Source organism: Mustela nivalis, assembly GCF_964662115.1.
Source record: "Mustela nivalis genome assembly, chromosome: 8".
NCBI lineage: Eukaryota > Metazoa > Chordata > Mammalia > Carnivora > Mustelidae > Mustela > Mustela nivalis.
The window spans coordinates 30,793,949-30,811,339 of NC_139027.1; the positions used below are offsets into that span (position 1 = coordinate 30,793,949).

Here is a 17,391-nt window from a genome sequence, read left to right on the forward strand (position 1 = left end):
GAGGAGGAAGCAGGCTCCCTGCCGAGCAGAGAGCCCAATGCAGGACTCGATCCCAGGACCCTGAGATCATGACCTGAGCTGAAAGCAGAGGCTTTAACTCACTGAGCCACCCAGGCACCCCGATAACATACAATATTGATAAGTGAAGAATTTTTACTCCATCACCATTAGTAGCAATATAAATTAAGAACATTTTTGGAGGGGAATTGGCAGAATCTATCAATATTGGCAAACTTGCAAAACTCCTGATGTAGCAAATTCTTCTTTTAGAAATCTTTACTATGGGGCACCTGGGTGGCTCAGTTGTTATGCATCTGCCTTTGGTTCAGGTCATGATCCCAGGGTCCTGGGATTAAGCCCCACATTGGGCTCTCTGCTCAGCGGGAAGCCTGCTTCTCCCTTTCCCTCTCCCACTCCCCCTATTTGTTCCCTCTCTGTCAAATTTAAAAAAAAAAAAAAAATTTTTTTTCTATGGAAATACTAGTATGCACAAATCTGTAAACACAAACACTGAGACAAGGGTGTTCATTGCAATCTAATTGGCAATAATGAAAAACTGAAAACTACCTAGCACCATCAATACAAGAATGGATAAATGGTAATCCATGCAATGGAATACTATTAAAAGACCATTAAAAGAGGTAAGATCAAATTACACACTATCCTGCTTTTGTAAAATAAAACAAAAATTTACAAATATTTGTAAAGGCTAGAAGGGCTAATTAAGTTAATAATTGTGTTCTCTGGCAATAGAATTTGTAGGGGAGATAAGGACTTTCACTTTTTTACTTTACTGGTACTGTTTGAATTGCCAAAGCATCTTCCTTTTGCAATTAAAAGTTTAAGTCTGCAAAATGGTGGCGGGGGACACATTTTAATTTTAATTTTATTTTAAAGATTTTATTTGACAAAGACAGACACAGCAAGAGAGGGAACAGAAGCAGGGGGAGTGGGAGAGGTTGGGAGCCTGATGCAGGGCTCCATCCCAGGACCCTGGGATCATGACCTCAGCTGAGGGTAGAGGCTTAACAATGGAGACACCCAGGAGCCCAGGAAGATACATTCTAAAAAAAAAAGTATTTCCAACTTACAGGAAAGTTGCAATAATAGTAAAAAATATTTCCATACACCCCTCACTCAGAGACCCCGTTCAAGTTTCACCACCTGTCTCAACATCTTTCCTGGCAGAAGGGTCCAAACCAGGAGCACAAACTGTATTTAAGTTTCTTGTTCCGTTGAACCCAGCACAATTCCTCAGTCCTCCCTTGCCTTGACCTTTACAATCTTCGTATTTTTGAGGACTGCAGGAAAGTTATATACAGTATGCCTCCACTGGGATCGGTCTGTGGTGTTTCTTCCCGGTCTGACTGGTGTCCTACATCTTTCGGAGGCGTATCACTGAAAACAGTGCCATTCTTCACGCTGCAGCCTCTCGGGTAATGCCAAGTTCCAGGTGTGGCCCCTCACCGATGAGGTTAACTTTGTTCATCTGGGTAAGGCTGCCAGGTTTCTTCACTCTAAAGCTACCAATACATACTTTTGCCAAGAGGCCTCAGAGATGAAATATTAAGCTGACTGCAACCTATCTACTAGTTTAATTGTTCAATGCAGGGCTGTAACATTCTAGATGCCAGAAATCATTCAGGAAACCCTAGAGAAGAAAGGAAAAGAGTATTTTCTTATTCATAAGGAAACATAACTACAAATTAGTTCCCAATTTAGTGGCTTCCAAGTTTGAGATTACATTTATTACCCACATACATTTGATCCCTAAGGAATGCAGGGGTTCAGGGCATCACCCCCATGCAGTAAAAAATCCAAGTGTAACTTGTGACTCCCCCAAAACTTAACGACTAAATAGCCTACTGCTGACCAAAAGCCTTACCAATAACATACGAACAGTTGATTAACACATATTTTGCATGTGACATGTATTACATACTGTATTCTTACAATAAAATAACCTAGAGAAAAGAAAATGTTATTCAGAGAACCATAAGAGAAAAATAGAGGGCGCCTGGGTGGCTCAGTGGGTTAAGCCGCTGCCTTTGGCTCAGGTCATGATCTCAGGGTCCTGGGATCAAGTCCCGCATCGGGCTCTCTGCTCAGCAGGGAGTCTGCTTCATCCTCTCTCTCTCTCTGCCTGCCTCTCTGCCTACTTGTGATCTCTGTCAAATAAATAAATAAAATCTTTAAAAAAAAGAGAAAAATACATACACAGTACTGGACTGTAAAAAACTCACATATATGTGGACCTGTGCAGTTCAAACCAATGTGTTCAAAGGTCAATTATTTTGTTTTCCTCTGCTCTAAAGAATTCTCTCTAAAAATAAATAAAATAGGGGCGTTTTGGTGGCTCAGTCTGTTAAGCACCTGCTTTCAGTTCAGGTCGTCATCCCAGAGTCCCGGGATCAAGCTCCACATTGGGCTCCCTGCTTAGCGGGGAGTCTGTTTCTTCCTTTCCCTCTGCTGCTCCTCCTGCTTGTGCTCTCTGTCAAATGAAGAAAATCTTTAAAAATAATTACAAAGAAAAAACAAAGTAACATATTCCACTCATTAATAAATAACAATACATAAATTAAAAATGAAGAGGGCACCTTGGGTGGCTCAGCCAGTTATGCATCTGACTCTCCATTTCAGCTCAGGTCATGATCGTCGGATCAAGCCCCATATCAGGCTCCTCACTTATTAGGACGAAGTCTGCTTATCCCTTTCCTGCTCCTCCCCCAATGTGCGTGCGCTCTCTCTATATAAGTAAATAATTAAATCTTAAACACAAATAAGTAAATAAAGTTACTTAGCCCCAGTTAGGATATGCATCTTTAGAATAGCTGGAGGAAGATACTGGTAATTGTGTGTATGAAAGACAATAAAAAGGCTACGTTAAGGGCACCTGGGTGGCTCAGTGGGTTGAGCCGCTGCCTTCGGCTCGGGTCATGGTCTCGGGGTCCTGGGATCGAGTCCCGCATCGGGCTCTCTGCTCGGCGGAGAGCCTGCTTCCCTCTCTCTCTGTCTCTGCCTACTTGTGATCTCTGTCTGTCAAATAAATAAATAAATAAATAAATAATCTTAAAAAAAAAAACAAAAGACTTTATAGTCTAATAACAGGACACTTTTAGTTCATAAGAGATGGTGAAAATAAACATGGTATCAGTATGAAAAACACCACACAACCACAGATTTATTAAAGCCTTGTTGAAAATGCAAATAACCACTAAAATGCAACAGAACCTACCCCACCCCACAAGAATAAGACTCTAGGCCTCCAGGAGTCCATGCCTTCTCTACCATACACCGCCCCCTCCCCACAACCAGACTACTGCTATTAGGAATTCTAATTCTGGGGACTCCTGGGTGGCTCAGTTGGTTAAGCAGCTGCCTTCAGTTCAGGTCATGATCCCAACGTCCTGGGATCGAGTCCCACGTCGGGCTCCTTGCTCAGCGGGGAGCCTGCTTCTCCCTCTGCCTCTGCCTGCCATTCTGTCTGCCTGTGCACACTCGCTCTCCCTCCCTCTCTCTCTCTCTGATAAATAAATAAAATCTTTAAAAAAAAAAAAAAAAAAGAAATTCTAAGTTCTGACCCTTCACAGTTAAGCCTATTACTGATTTTAGTTCAATGATCTATGGATTCCTGTTTCAAATTCTTAGAATGTAAGTTCTTATCATTAGCTGTGGGATTTTCATTTTCCAATTCCCAAACATTTTGCCTAACCAGTAAGCTGTAATACGGAACAACTGCACAAATGCCGCTGTAAAGGCTAAAACAAGACGGCGTACTGCGGAAGTTGAACAGCTGTGCCTGTTAGGTAACCAGTGACCGACCAATCTCGAAGGACTAAAGGAAGTTAGTGTCAGTTATATAGGGATGATTTGTGAAAAGTAGCACGTGGAAAAAATACAGAACTACCAGCAGAAGACAGAAGGGAAACTTGGCGTATCTGTTCCCTAGCCAGTTTCCATTATCAGTCCTAACCATTTTAAACAACTGGATCACCAGTTTGCAGTGGGCTATTTAGACAGTTTTGGTAGGAATGAAATCCTTTTCCAACTGAGGCATTTATCTTTTCCAAGTTTTAACTTCTCCAATTACTCAAATCATAATTCAAGTCTCAGATGCTTTGGGTGGCACTTCCAGCTATATATAGCCAAGGAGGTCAGCAAATCCTCTGCTCAAAAAAGCAACTATAACGCTAAAAAAAAAAAATTGACCAAACAACTTTGCTGCTCTAGAAACTGGCCAAAAGCATACAACAATCTGAGATGTGTTTATGTTTGGAAAACTGCAGACTTTGTATAGGAACAGTGGGAGACTATGGCATTCTAGCCTAGAGCTGCTCCCACTCCCCTCCTCCCCCAACTCAGTGACTGAGAAGGTTCTGCTGGGGCAAAACAGAACATGTGGCCTGGCAGGTTGCTATGGTTAAATGGGGTGTAATCAATTTGGAGCAGCAGGTAGTACCAATACCCAAGTTTTTTGTTTTTTTGGTTTTTAAGATTTATTTAACAGAGAGATAGATCACAAGTAGGCAGAGAGGCAGGCAGAGAGAGGGGGAAGCAGACTTTCCACTGAGCAGAGCCCGACACGGGGCTCCATCCCAGGACCCTGAGACCATGAGCTGAGCTGAAGGCAGAGGCTTAACCCACTGAGCCACCGAGGTGCCCCAATACCCAACAGTTTTATCAGTAAACTCATTGCTTTGTGAACAGGGACAGCTGATGGCTCTGCTATCCTGACGATGCAATTTGGTTCGAAAATGCAGACTTATGGATAATCAGAGGTTGCACACATGCGTAGCAGAGACCAGACAGAGTCCAAGCTATACACTCCTGGCCAACTCTGAGGCTACGTGCATGTGCACAGGAAATTAAATGGGGTTCAGCAAAAAGTAAAAGCCAGGACAGACTTGAAAACTGCCCAAACACTGAATTCACTCCCCATCTAAAACAGATCCATCAGCAAAGGGGAGAAATCGGACTGACTGGGGTATCTGAGAAAAACCTCTGTTTAGCGACTGGACAACCACTAAGCTATGCAGACAAAGGGCAACCCCTTAGAAAGCTAAGCTTAAAAATAAACTCAAGAATGTTCATAAAAATAACCAAAAAGTTTAATAGAGATAGGTTATAAAAAAGGACCAAGTGGGGGCACCTGGGTGGCTCAGTGGTTTGGGCTGCTGCCTTTGGCTCGGGTCATGATCTCAGGGTCCTGGGATCGAGCCCCGCATCGGGCTCCCTGCTCTGCAGGAAGCCTGCTTCCCTCTCTCTCTCTCTCTCTGCCTGCCTCTCTGCCTACTTGTGATCTCCGTCTTTCAAATAAATAAATAAAATCTTTAAAAAAAAAAAAAAAAAAAAAAAAAAGGACCAAGTGAAAATTATAGGGTTGAAATGTACAGTAACAAATGAGAAATTCACTAGAGAAGCTAAGAAATAGATACAAGATGACAGGAGAAAAAATAAGTGAACTGGAAGATAATCAATAAAAATTACCAAACTGAAGGGCACCTGGGTGGCTCAGTGGGTTAAAGCCTCTGCCTTCAGCTCAGGTCATGATCCCAGGGTCCTGGGATCAAGCCCCACATTGGACTCCCTATCCGGTAGGAAGCCTGCATTCCGTCTCCTAATCCTCCTGTTTGTGTTCCTGCTCTTGCTGTTTCTCTGTCAAATAAATAAAATCTTAAAAAAAAAAATAATAATAATAATAGCAGCAGCAGTAAGTCAAGCCAATCTATCCAGTAACTAGTGAACTAGAAGGGGGCCATCATTAGCCCCAAAAGCAATAGTTTCCTATTCTGGTTATATATTAGAATCACCAGGAAGGTTTTTAGAACACTAAAGCTCAGCTATCACCATCCTCAGCAATTTTTGACTTCACTGGAATGTTTCTAAGGCTTCTGGGTGATCCTAATATATAAGCAGGGGTGAGAACCACTGCCCTAGAGTAAAAGCTTTCACTCATATTTAAGTGCGCAAGTGTTTAGCTAGGATTTGCCCCCTGGCTTCATGAAGCATTTCCTCAAGAATGAGTCACAGAGAAACAATCTTCCCGGACCAAAAGTATGTCTTGGTAAGGCTGCTGCAACCCTACCAATAATGGCACCTAAGATCTTGAAGTAATTATATGGAAGACTGTAAACAGTTAAGATAAATATCTAAACTAGGAATGGCACTTTCTGTAAATGGTTTTGTGACTTACAATCTGTCACAATTACTCAACTATGCCACTGTAACACAGAAAAAGTCAAGAGATGACAGGTAAACAAATGAGCCTTGGCTGCATTCCAATAAAACTTTATGGATCCTGCAATTTGAATTTTACATAATTTTCATGTCATTAAGTATTATTACACTTTTTTTCAGGTACATAGAAATGTAGAAACTATCTTAGCTCATTAGCTGTATGAAAACAGCAGCAGGCCAGATCTGACCTGTCGGCTGTAATTTCTTAAATCCTGATCTAAATAAATAGTCTGTACTCTGAAAGAATATAAACATTAAAGCATAGTATAGCCTCCTTAGTTTAAGAAAGCAGTACGTTGTTCTTACAGGAGCCCAGGAACTCTGGTGATGGTCGTTTTGACAATAACCAAGATAAACTATCCCATCTACCTTTACCTTTGCCATATATATTTTCTTTACAGCTAGGTTTTTTATTCTTGGCACTGAACAGATTCAGTTTTGAGAATCCAGATTTCCTGATATGTTACAACCCAAAATAAAAACGAACAGGGTCTTCTATAGGATCACATTCCGGCACCTGCAAGCTTTGGTTACCAAGAACCACCCTGGGAATCTGCAGAACTGGTCAGGATTACAGCAGGTAACCTTAGGCAGCTGACAGTCATACGAAATGGCTGCTGTTGGTCCAGGGACGTTACATTTCTTACATGGGATAGGCGATTCACCTGGGCTCACCAGCTCTTGGGAGTGGCAGGTAAGTCTCCACCACTCTCTGCAGAGAACTTGCTGCACAGAAATTTTCCACACCCTTTCTGAGCATACTCTTGTTGGAGCTTAAACCCAAATGAGAAAAAAACCTTCCCTAAAGTTGCAGAGTGGAGCTGGACATTGTAAACAGCGGCCTATGGATCCAGATCCTCTGCAGGCAGATCCAGACAGGAGACAGACTTAGTCTTAGAGGTGGCTAAAAGGAAACGTGAACGTTTAATTGAAATGGTGATTATAAAGGTCTCAGACAAGAGAGGAGGTTCCAATTTTATATGCTTGGTTTAACAGATTAGAATTCATTCATTCATCCATTAACTAACTTTTCCTTCATCAAATATTTAAGTACCAGGCAATGAGGAAATGGAGTAAGGCTTGGTACATGCTGTCGCAATTAGAATTTGGCAGCATACCTGCAGAGAAGTAAATAGGCCATTACCGTGTGAACAGGAATCCGACTGTAGAAGCTCATGGTGTTGAGAGCAAGGGAATGTAAACCAAACTTTTGAATATGTGCAAACTTTCCAGAATAGGAGAAAAATGGGCATTTTGGCACAATTAAAACAAAAAACAAGAACTATGCTGAGACACCATTTCCCAACACAAGATTGGTAAAATTATCAAATGACAGCCCACCATGTGGTTACACAAAGTATACTATGTAGGCAATCCTACAGAGAAACGGAAACTAACATACCTAGTCACCAGGGCCAACAATACCTAGCAAAAATATAAATGCACATCTCCTTTGACCCAGCAACTGAACTTCTAGGGATTATCCAAGATATGCAGGGTCACATGCAATGTATTGTACAAGGTGATTCACTACAGCATTGTTACAGTAATTAGAACCAACCCTCGGGGCACCTGGTTGGCTCACTCAGTTAAGCCGCTGCCTTCTGCTCAGGTCACAATCCTGGAGTCCCAGGACATAAGGCTCCCTGCTAGGTGGGGAGTCTGCCTCTCCCTCTGCCTGCTGCTCTGCCTACTTGTACTCCCTGTCAAATAAAACAAACAAACAAACAAACAAATAAATAAATAAAAGAGAGAGAGAGAAAGAACCCTCATATCAGGTGACAGAGAACTGATTCAATTCCTGTTACTCTTTGCCCAAAAGCACTCCATGGGAAAAAAGCAAGTCCTCTCCACAGTGTACAAGATCCTATATAATCTATAGCCCTCTCCCTTCCTGTGCCAGCTCTTCCCGTTCTCCCCTCTGTTGACTTCATAGTGGCCTCCTTACCCAACTCAAAACCCTTCAGAGCCTTCACGTTTACTGTGCCCTCTGCCCAAAGCTTATGTCCCTTATTCCCCCCCTGGAGCAAATGTCACCATCAGAGGCCTCCCTTAGACCACCTTTACCCAACACCGAACAATACCCTCTCCCCCGCCATCCTCATGGTTGTACATATACATTATTACCCACCTGTTTGTTGTCTCTCCAGAACTTAAGCTCCATGAAGACAGACCTTGTTCACCTGTTTTCCAAGGCTAGCAGTACCTGGCACATTGAAGGGGCACAGAAGTTAAGTGCATAAATAATGCAATGTCCAGGAAGTAAATAGTATGCAACATAAAAAATGAGGAAGCACTATTTTTACCTACATGAAAAAACTCCAAAATGTTAAGTGAGAAAAACAAGGTATATCTGTTTCATGCTAAAAGGAAAAATAAAATACTATGTATATTTGCTCAGGCTACGTAATTGGGGAGAGAACTGTGCTGAGTCAGGGGTAGGGAGCCTTCTTACTGTATACACCTTGAATATGCATTATCTAGTCAAAAAATGAAATAAAATGGGAGAAGTTAGGCCAGTGGCCTATGGGAGAAGGAAAAAGCACTAGATCCTGAGAACTGGCCTTGAGGGTGTTTAACAGTTAATTGGCTACTGCATTCCACATGCTTGTTATCCTTCTATCCAGTATCTTTTCCTCATTGAGTCTGGAAAGAAATTAGCCAAGTTATTAGCAATGGTATAATCTACAATGGGTAGAATCATAGGTTGTATTTCCTCATTTTTCCATATGGTTTTGTTTTAAAGGAGCAGTAAGGTGCTTTAATGACTAGAAAAGTAAAGGCTTTGAAATGGTATGTAGGATTCAAATGTTTCCTACCTCCTAATAGGATAATGTAAGTATTAGCAATCTTTCTGAACCCATTTCCTCTTCTGCAAGATGAGGTTAGCAGCACTGTTGTTGTGGGGATTGACAGAATGTCCTTTCGTATTTTTACTAGAATGGTAACAGGAAACCTATAAGGTGTGGAAAAAACAACCTGTCAGGCTTTAAAGCTGCCTACTGGTGCTTCCCTGCCACCTTCCCTTAAGATAGAACTTTAATACTACCGTATCATAAACCTAGGCATCTTCACCCCATTTTTTTGGCTTGTCAAAAACTCCAAGACCAGCCAGGCCCCTACTATGTATGTTACTTTGACCTTTACTTCTTGTCTTTCCAGCTATGCAGTTACATCTTCTAGGTTGTATAGCCCTCCCTTCCAAAAGCCTCCGAACAATGGTCGCTCAAGAAGAGCCAGATCTAATGAATTCCTTACTATTACTCTTCACTCTAACTGCTCTTTACCAAACTGTTTTAGAGCTTCTACTTCCTCTTATTACCTTGGAAGTCACTGTGCTCCTTTAGGCTTCAAGATAGGCTACACAAAGATGAGAATCACAATCCTACACCATCATTTATTTAACCAAGTTTCAAAGTGATGGTGTTTCCCAACTCCCTGATTTCCTTCACCTCAGGAGGGACATGGCAAGGTGGTAGGACCTTTCACTTGATACTTAGCCTAGCTCCAAGTCCAAAGGAAAACTACCACTGTGAAGTCAAAGGTATGCATTACCTACCTCTCAACACTTCTCTGTAGCTGAAAGGAAAAATAAGTTTCCATGCCCAACGTACTGTGTCTGGTGTATTCAATTAGCTACCAAGTTGCCAGGCTTAAAATTTAGAAGGAACTAGCCTAGACTAGCACTTATCAAGTCAGTCACATAAATTTAGCATTCCTAACACCTGGAACTGTAAACAAAAGTACACTGCATCCAAGTGTTATTTTAAGATGTATACTAATTATAGAAATGGTTGCTGTCAAGCATGTAAAAGGTACTAGCCTAGACACCCAGCATTCCCTTTCCCATTAAGGGCAAAACTTTTCTGTGCTTGTTTCTTAAACCCATTTTTGCCCCAACCCCTCCTCCATATTCTTTTCATCCTTTTGCACTAATCTCTAGGATGCTGCTAGTAATCCATCCCAAAGCTACTGGTGATTCCTACTCTTGGCTCAAAACTCCCACTTTCAAAAATTGATATCAGGATTGTTTGTTCTCTGCAGATTTATTAAGTGAACTTATCTTTATACGATACAGAACAATTAAAGCTGACCAAGTGCAACAAATAAACCTGCCAATTGTACACAAAGCTTTATACCATTTTAATTCAGCCAGTTGTCAAAATTCTGAAAACAAAGCATCCAATCTTTCAACGCACTAGTAATCAGACCAAATAAATTTGATGCAGACCAGTATTCCCATTTTGCACCAATGCTAGTGAATACCTGGTAAAAGCTTGACCAAAAAACTCAAAATTAACTACTACTGCCCTACTAAAGATAAAAAAGTCTCAATGGAAAAATCTACTGGCTATATTCTAAATCTACCAGATGCTACGAAAACAACCACATAAGGTATTGCTAAATGTAGGTGAGATTTACAAAACTGCTTTAGTCTCATTAACATTTCTGATTGACATCTTTAAATACTTTCACACCAGCCTGGCAAAATAAGATGTTGGTAGTCAGGAACTGAAAAACCTAGATTGGGATTAACAGATCTCTGCTCAGAATAAGGCAATCCATTTCAAGAGATAGATTGTTTGGACTGGAGAATTTTGCAAAGCTGGTTTACATGAAGATCTTTTGTCCCAAATTCAGACAATTCCTCAAACATGCAAAAGTTGTGGTATAAAATTAATGTTGAAAACAAAAAAACAATGGGTAGAACTTACTAAAATCAGGAGTTCTAATTTGACACTATCTCATCTAACAGCCTGAAAACCTCACTTACTAAACTAAATGGCCTTCGGAATCAGTGGTCCCTCTAGGTTGACACACCGAGATCATTAGAGCTTGATTATCTAATAACACCAACTCCCAAGAGATTAATGTAGGGACTTGTCAGAATACACTTATGCTATTAAGGGAGCTTGAATTCTTATCTTACCCAAAGCGCTAGGGGTAAAAAGGGATTTTCAAAGTGTATGAATACTACAGCTAATGATGTTCACAACTCAAGTAACACCATTTAACTTTGAAATGGAGATCTGTATGAATATGGTTATCAGGGTTTACCCCTGAAGCTTAACAAACTGAGTATTAATATTGAACACAAATCAAAAATCTAGTTAGAAACATTTTATTTAAATGTGCCAAATAAAAACCCACATTTTCAGACCATAGGATGTTAATACATTCAACAAAAATTTATATTATCTTACTGCTGTGAAATTTACAGAGTAATAATCCAAATCCATTTTGATTAGATTGTTGAAATACCCTTCCTAGGTTACACTTTTGACACCACAAATCCCTTATAATAATGTAAACAAAATAACTTTTCCCTAAAAGGTGAACTTGAGAACTTCAGTCCACTCTTTCAGGACTTGCACTTCTTCGCGGACTTCCTGATGGGGAACGACTAAAAAGAAAAACATTAAGTTCGGCACTGATTAGTATTTACTGAAATTTACTCTTCTCATGTACATGTTAGGGCAAAACTCAATTTCAATAAACTCAAAGGTGGCCAAGGGCACTATATAGCAGAAAACGAAAAACCAAAATATTTACATACAAATCCTTTGTCCCTGTTTAAGATTAGGCTTAACAGCCTCCTTGCTATGATTGCAATTTGAACTCTGGGAGGTTTTGATCATTAAGTAGCAACTAATTAGCAAGATAATATTTTAGCTGTAAGATTTCAACATCAACATTTTTCCTTACTGTGGGTTCATATACCTATCATCCCATGTGGAGGAAAAAGCAGGTTTCTTAACATTAAGTTATACAGTTAAAGGTTCACAGCACTAAATATCTTAATAATCATCCTAACATTTCATTACTAAATATCCATCAAAAATACAAGCTAAAGTTGAAGTGGGAAAGCAATCACCTAAGAAACTTAGTATCTAGTAATATATATAGCACCAATTCTCCAAAGAGCTCAAAGCCTGCAAAAGTAAGCAGTAAGCAAAACAAATTCCACAGAGGCCACACTTGACAGTTAAGATTTGGCAACAAATTATTTAGCTTACCTTCTTTTTGGAGATGGAGATCTGGACTTTGATCGGCTGTCAAAACATGAGAAATGCTATTAAGAAAAAATACTAACCAATCCCTTTCTTATAATCACAGTATCATGAAATGAACCCCCAAGTTGCCCTGAGCTTAAAATTAAAAGGTCAGGCTGTATAGTTAAACTGAAAAAGAATCTACCAGTTTTGCAAACAGAAGCCAATCTTGCAATAACTGTTCATAAAATGAGCAAAATGCTTCACTGTATCACAATTAATCTTTACATTCTGCTTTAAGCACAATTATCTCAGAATGCTTCTCCATGTGCCCATCAGTTCTAACAAGGCCTCTTCATGTAATCCCAGAGCCAGAAACTTCCTCACTATAGCTTGACATTTCCTTGTCCAGGAAGTCAGCCACAATAGGCCGTAAGTGCAGTTCTCAAGTTCAGTTTGCTAATAAGGTACTGAGTCCCACCAACACCTAGGCTTAAAGTTAACATCTGAAATTTCAACAAAACACTTTGAACTCTTTGGATATTGGTGCCATATAACTAGAAGAGCATTAATCAGATTTTTACCCTACCTGCTTCTTGGTCGTGAAAGAGACCTGGATCTTGATCTTGACCTCGACCGTGATCTTAATAAAAAGAATAACAAATTATACCCATTAGTTAATAGGAACAATCTTTAAACACTACTGAACACTTTATGAGGTAAACTAAGAATAGAAAAACTAAAATTAAGCAAGACACAGTGCAGTGGGTTGGGTATGTGACTCAATCTCAGGGTTTGGGAGTTAGAGCCCAAGCTGGGTGTAAAGGTTACCTTATGTGTTTTTTTTAACAAGGTATTAAAAAAAATAAAACCAAGCAAGACACAACTCTTTCCTTCTATCATCCTAAGACTAAACGAGTAACACTTTCAATAAGCTCTGATGTCAAAATAAAGAACCACCACTTCAAATATTTGGTTCTACCATACTCAGTGAGCTAGGCTGATTATCACAGTTCCTGTACAAAGGTACATTTCTTACAGAGTATACAGTATCAAAGAGAAATTAAAAACGGGTTTTCATTTAAGAGTTTGGTTTAATTCTATCTTGAAAGAATCAAACCAACATCAAATAGACCCCTAAACAGAGACTTCAATTCTTCTGACGATAAGCTCAGTATAAAGTCATAACTGGTTCTTAAGACTTTATCCTTTTATCATCAAGCTTCCATGGCTCAGGACCGACAATTTGTCAAACTAAATCTGGCTCTAAAATACACACACTGGGGTCCTGCAGTCAAATTAAGCACATTTATGAGTCTAGTTTTCTCAAGTGAACTAAAAGTTTATAACACCTACATTTAAAGATTTTGTGCTATTATTTAACAGTTTACTCCCAGTGGCATTCCCTACTAGTGACTCAACTGTAGTACGGTCCACTTCTCATTTTCTAGAATCTTACCCACTTCTATCACCTTAAAAGGACTTCCACAAATGGAATAAAAACAAAACTAAACTAACGTTCTTAGTTTGCTTTTTAACTTCTTACATTTCAGTCTAAGTCTCTGGTTAAAAACACGCCACATCTGCTCACATGTGTACTACTAAACAACTTCCCATGGTCTCAAATTCACCCCCCATCACTCCAAAAAGAAAATTTATGTTTCAACTGCTTCTAAGTCTCCTTAGAGACTTCTAAGTCCCCTTTATTGGGCCTCCTTATCAGAGATCAAGCAACTATCACCTTTGAGAGGTAGCATCATTTACCTAGACAGACATAATCTGACTCTAAAGTTCAGCAACGTATCTATCCAGAGTGCTCACTGAAGGACTTGAGGATTTGTGCTCTGGACCATCCTCTACCATGACCTCTCCAACAACCCTTTAAAAATCTGATTGGGCTTTTATCTGTACAATTACGGTAACATCCATTACAGGTCATGTAGAAATCCAACTTTTAGGTCTCAAAATATCTTCTGAAGCAATCCATTTCATTAGGTCTTTAAGACACTCATTGTCTTAAAGTTCAGTCATTAAGACGTGACAATCTGAATACAAATAAGGGAAAAAAAATGTTACATACTGGAAATACCTCGATCCTTTTATAGAACCAGACCTAGATCGTCTGAGTGAAGCTGATCTTGATCTACGAAGAGACACAGATCTTGATCGTCGTGGAGATGCTGATCTTGACCTAAAAAATAAATCAAAGTTTATTAAGTCTTATGTCCAATTAAAATTTCTTCATCTGGTAAAACTTAAATTATTTTTCCTCACCTCCTTCCCCTGCTCCTGCTTCGCGAGCGAGAGTATCGCCTACCTCTGGATCTCGAATGTGATCTAGACCGTGACCTAATTTTTAAGTTAGAAAATAACAAAATGTTAGATGGTAACTCGTTTTTAGAGTTTGTGTGCCTCTGCTGAAATCAAATCTCAAAACTATTTAAATTTAGGTCTCATTTGGAAATAAACTCTGGGCCTATTATTATTATTATTATTTTTTTTTTTTACTACCTAAAAAAAGATTTGTTAAAAGCTGAATTACATTTTAGAATTACATAATATAAAACACTGTAATTTGTATTTAAAATAAACCTTGCAAGTTTGCAGGTCGACCCTCTTTGGCCCATGGTCTAGTAGATCTAGACGATCTAGAAGTATCTATAGCCGATCGCTGCATCTAGATGTTTTCTTCAATCTAACGACGATCAAACTGACAGCCAAATGAGCCAGGTGAGGCTTGATTGACGCAAGAAGATTTTTCTAGTTGGGAATGTGGTCAATCTGGTGTTCCTCTTTCTAAACCGGAGGGGGCCCCAATGTAAGCCAAATTTACTGTTACGGCGATCACCGTCTCAAATTTTCTGCCCTTTAAAGAATAAGGTGAAGCTAGGTGTAGATGACTCGAGGGGATCTGGCCTCTTATGCTGATCACCTCAAGGTCTAGGAGGATCTTAATTGTCGGATTTGCAAGGCGCCTCAGCATGATATCATAAGGCTCGTGACATTCTGAATCAAGGCGACTGACTCAAACGAAGAAACCTGAAAGGTTTTGACCAGGTTGATTATTAATATAGTAACATTTGTTTAATTAAACAAAAACTGTAAAATACACCTGTACAATTAACATTCAAGTTTATAGAAAAATACTAGTTTGTGCCTTGCTAATAAAAAAATTACTTGATTAACTAATATACCAACCATTTCTCTATTAAAATAAATACCTGCTTCGCCGCCGGCGGCTATAACGATGACAATCATAAGCATAATGTCCCTTTTCGCCACACTCATAGCATCTATCATTGGGATCAAAGGGACGTCGGGCGGGTGGTCTATCAAAACGAGATCTCCGAGGCATGCCTGTTGATAATTCAACTCTCACTCGGGAACCACAAATCACCCTATAAAAGAAATCAACAAAATTCTAATGCAAAAGAATACACATCACTTCTAGATTTAGAACTTTCCAACCACTCTTATCCTTCACAGACTTCAGCTACCTTTATAAACCCGTCCAACTCCACCTCTGTGCCCCCTTCATATATCTTAAAAACATACAGAATCATGATTAGCTACTGAGTCTCCTCCAGACTACAGAATCGAAGCTTATCACCTAGCTCAATACCCAGACCAGAGGAATATTCTAATAAACATCAATTTCATAACCATCTTACTTACTTGCCATCCAGGCCTCGCACTGCATCTTCTGCATCTCTAGGATCTTCAAATTCCACAAAGGCAAATCCTGGAGGATTTCTTGCAATCCACACAGTTCTTAAGGGACCATAATAACTGAAAGCCCTTTCTAACTCTCCTTTGCCGGCACCGGTTCCCAGATTACCAACATACACCTTGGTTTCTGTTTAAAAACGCAAATAGAACAATGCATGTTATGCAAAATTTTGTCTAAGCTTGAGTGAATCCAGAGCCCCAAATAGGCCAGCCTTAAGACTGTGCATAGCTCGTTTAACGCTTTATCAAAGATTTAATTTAGCCTTAAAACCAGCAAAACCCACTATATTTTGAAAAGCTAGGCGTATGACAAAGATCTTTACATTCTAGTAGGGAAATAACCTCCAAAACAGAAGCACAGACACGTGGTAGGATATTCCGAGGCGTGGGGCGGGCTCCGCCCCGGCCCCGCCCCCGAGTCCCGGCAGCCCCGGGCGCGCGGGGAGCGCGCGGGCCGGCAGCGTCGGCAGCGGGCGGGCCCCGGCAGGGGCCGGACCGGGAGAGCGGGGCTGCGCCGGCTCTCGTCCTCCGCGGCAACCGCCCCAGGCGCAGGCTCGCCCAGACTCCAGCTCCCCGCCCCAGGGCCATAAACCGCGCTCGAAAAAGCTAAAAGAGAAAAGAAACCAGCCGCCAGACGAAAAGATTAGGTCTCCCTTCCCACTCCTCAATTCGACCGATTGTCTGACGAGATAACGCAGCTCGAAGCTGCCACACTTTTTGTTCAGTCTCAAATTCACCCGATTTTACGGCTGCGACCAGATCTGTCTGCTAAAGTGGCGGGAAAGCACCAAGGAAATGCGCCACCACGGTCGTCAATGTGCGCAAAATGGCAGCCGAGAGCGGGGGGGTGGGGGGGCAGGCGGGCGGCTCGAAGAAGGGCAACCGGGAAACGGGATCGTCGGCCTGCCTCGAGCTGTGGTGGGAGATGAAATCGCCCAAGAATTAATACGGAACGCACCACAGACCTGCACCCGCCACCCCCGGCTGACTTCCATACCCCGCCCCCGCGGCCTCCGGCTTCGTATGGTGTGCGCCGAAGCCGCCATTACGCACGCGGAATAACCGTCTCCCAACCGCCGCGCCAACCCCACGGCCTCGCAATACTCACTACGTCCACAGCAACGTCCCTTACCGGGCCCTGGCCTCTTACCTCCTCCATACCGTCCGTAACGCGACATGATAACGGGCCCGCGAGCTCGGCTCTTTCAGCTCGCAGTGCCCAGGGAGCAAGGAATACAAAAGCAGCAAAACCCCGTCAGTAGCCAACGGTCCCGGCGGCACTACGAGGAAGAGTCTGGGTTCGCGTTTATATATGCGGCGGCTGCGTCTCTCTGCGCATGCGTCATTTCGACGTTCTGCGCGGCACAAAGGAGCTGGGCGGAAACAGTGGAGAAGCGGCGCGGAGGGAACTAAGGAGGCTAAGACGCTGGGA

General features: G+C 41.3%; 1 protein-coding gene and 1 long non-coding RNA gene across 5 annotated transcripts; both read right to left on the minus strand.

Annotated features, from left to right (window-relative positions):
- Positions 1-878: 878 nt before the first annotated feature.
- On the minus strand, positions 879-5,136 carry LOC309872084. The gene is made up of 2 exons (XR_014315653.1): positions 2,374-5,136; positions 879-1,651 (listed from the first exon to the last, which is right to left on the minus strand). It is a non-coding gene; the product is annotated as an uncharacterized lncRNA (long non-coding RNA).
- Positions 5,137-11,343: 6,207 nt separating this feature from the next.
- SRSF7 (serine and arginine rich splicing factor 7) lies at positions 11,344-17,360 on the minus strand. 4 transcript variants are annotated; one of them, XM_082745732.1, is made up of 8 exons: positions 17,110-17,360; positions 15,906-16,086; positions 15,452-15,628; positions 14,505-14,579; positions 14,320-14,421; positions 12,820-12,873; positions 12,255-12,290; positions 11,344-11,641 (listed from the first exon to the last, which is right to left on the minus strand). In XM_082745732.1, exons 1-8 carry the CDS (start codon positions 17,135-17,137, stop codon positions 11,587-11,589), a joined length of 708 nt encoding a protein of 235 aa, XP_082601858.1. In that variant the 5' UTR covers positions 17,138-17,360; the 3' UTR covers positions 11,344-11,586. The 4 variants fall into 4 exon arrangements, with proteins under 4 accessions (XP_082601858.1, XP_082601857.1, XP_082601860.1 ...); XM_082745731.1 differs by having other exon boundaries at positions 14,311-14,421; XM_082745734.1 differs by lacking the exon at positions 12,255-12,290.
- Positions 17,361-17,391: the final 31 nt, after the last annotated feature.

What these genes read in the sequence shown, in the direction of transcription:
- SRSF7 (XM_082745731.1), bottom strand. Translation starts at nt 17,137, where the DNA reads ATGTCGCGTTACGGACGGTATGGAGGAG. An exon ending in TTACGGACGGTATGGAGGAG is followed by an intron (nt 16,087 to 17,109) that starts GTAAGAGGCCAG and finishes GTTTTTAAACAG; the next exon opens with AAACCAAGGTGTATGTTGGT. An exon ending in AGCAGGAGCAGGGGAAGGAG is followed by an intron (nt 14,422 to 14,504) that starts GTGAGGAAAAAT and finishes TTTATTTTTTAG; the next exon opens with GTCAAGATCAGCATCTCCAC.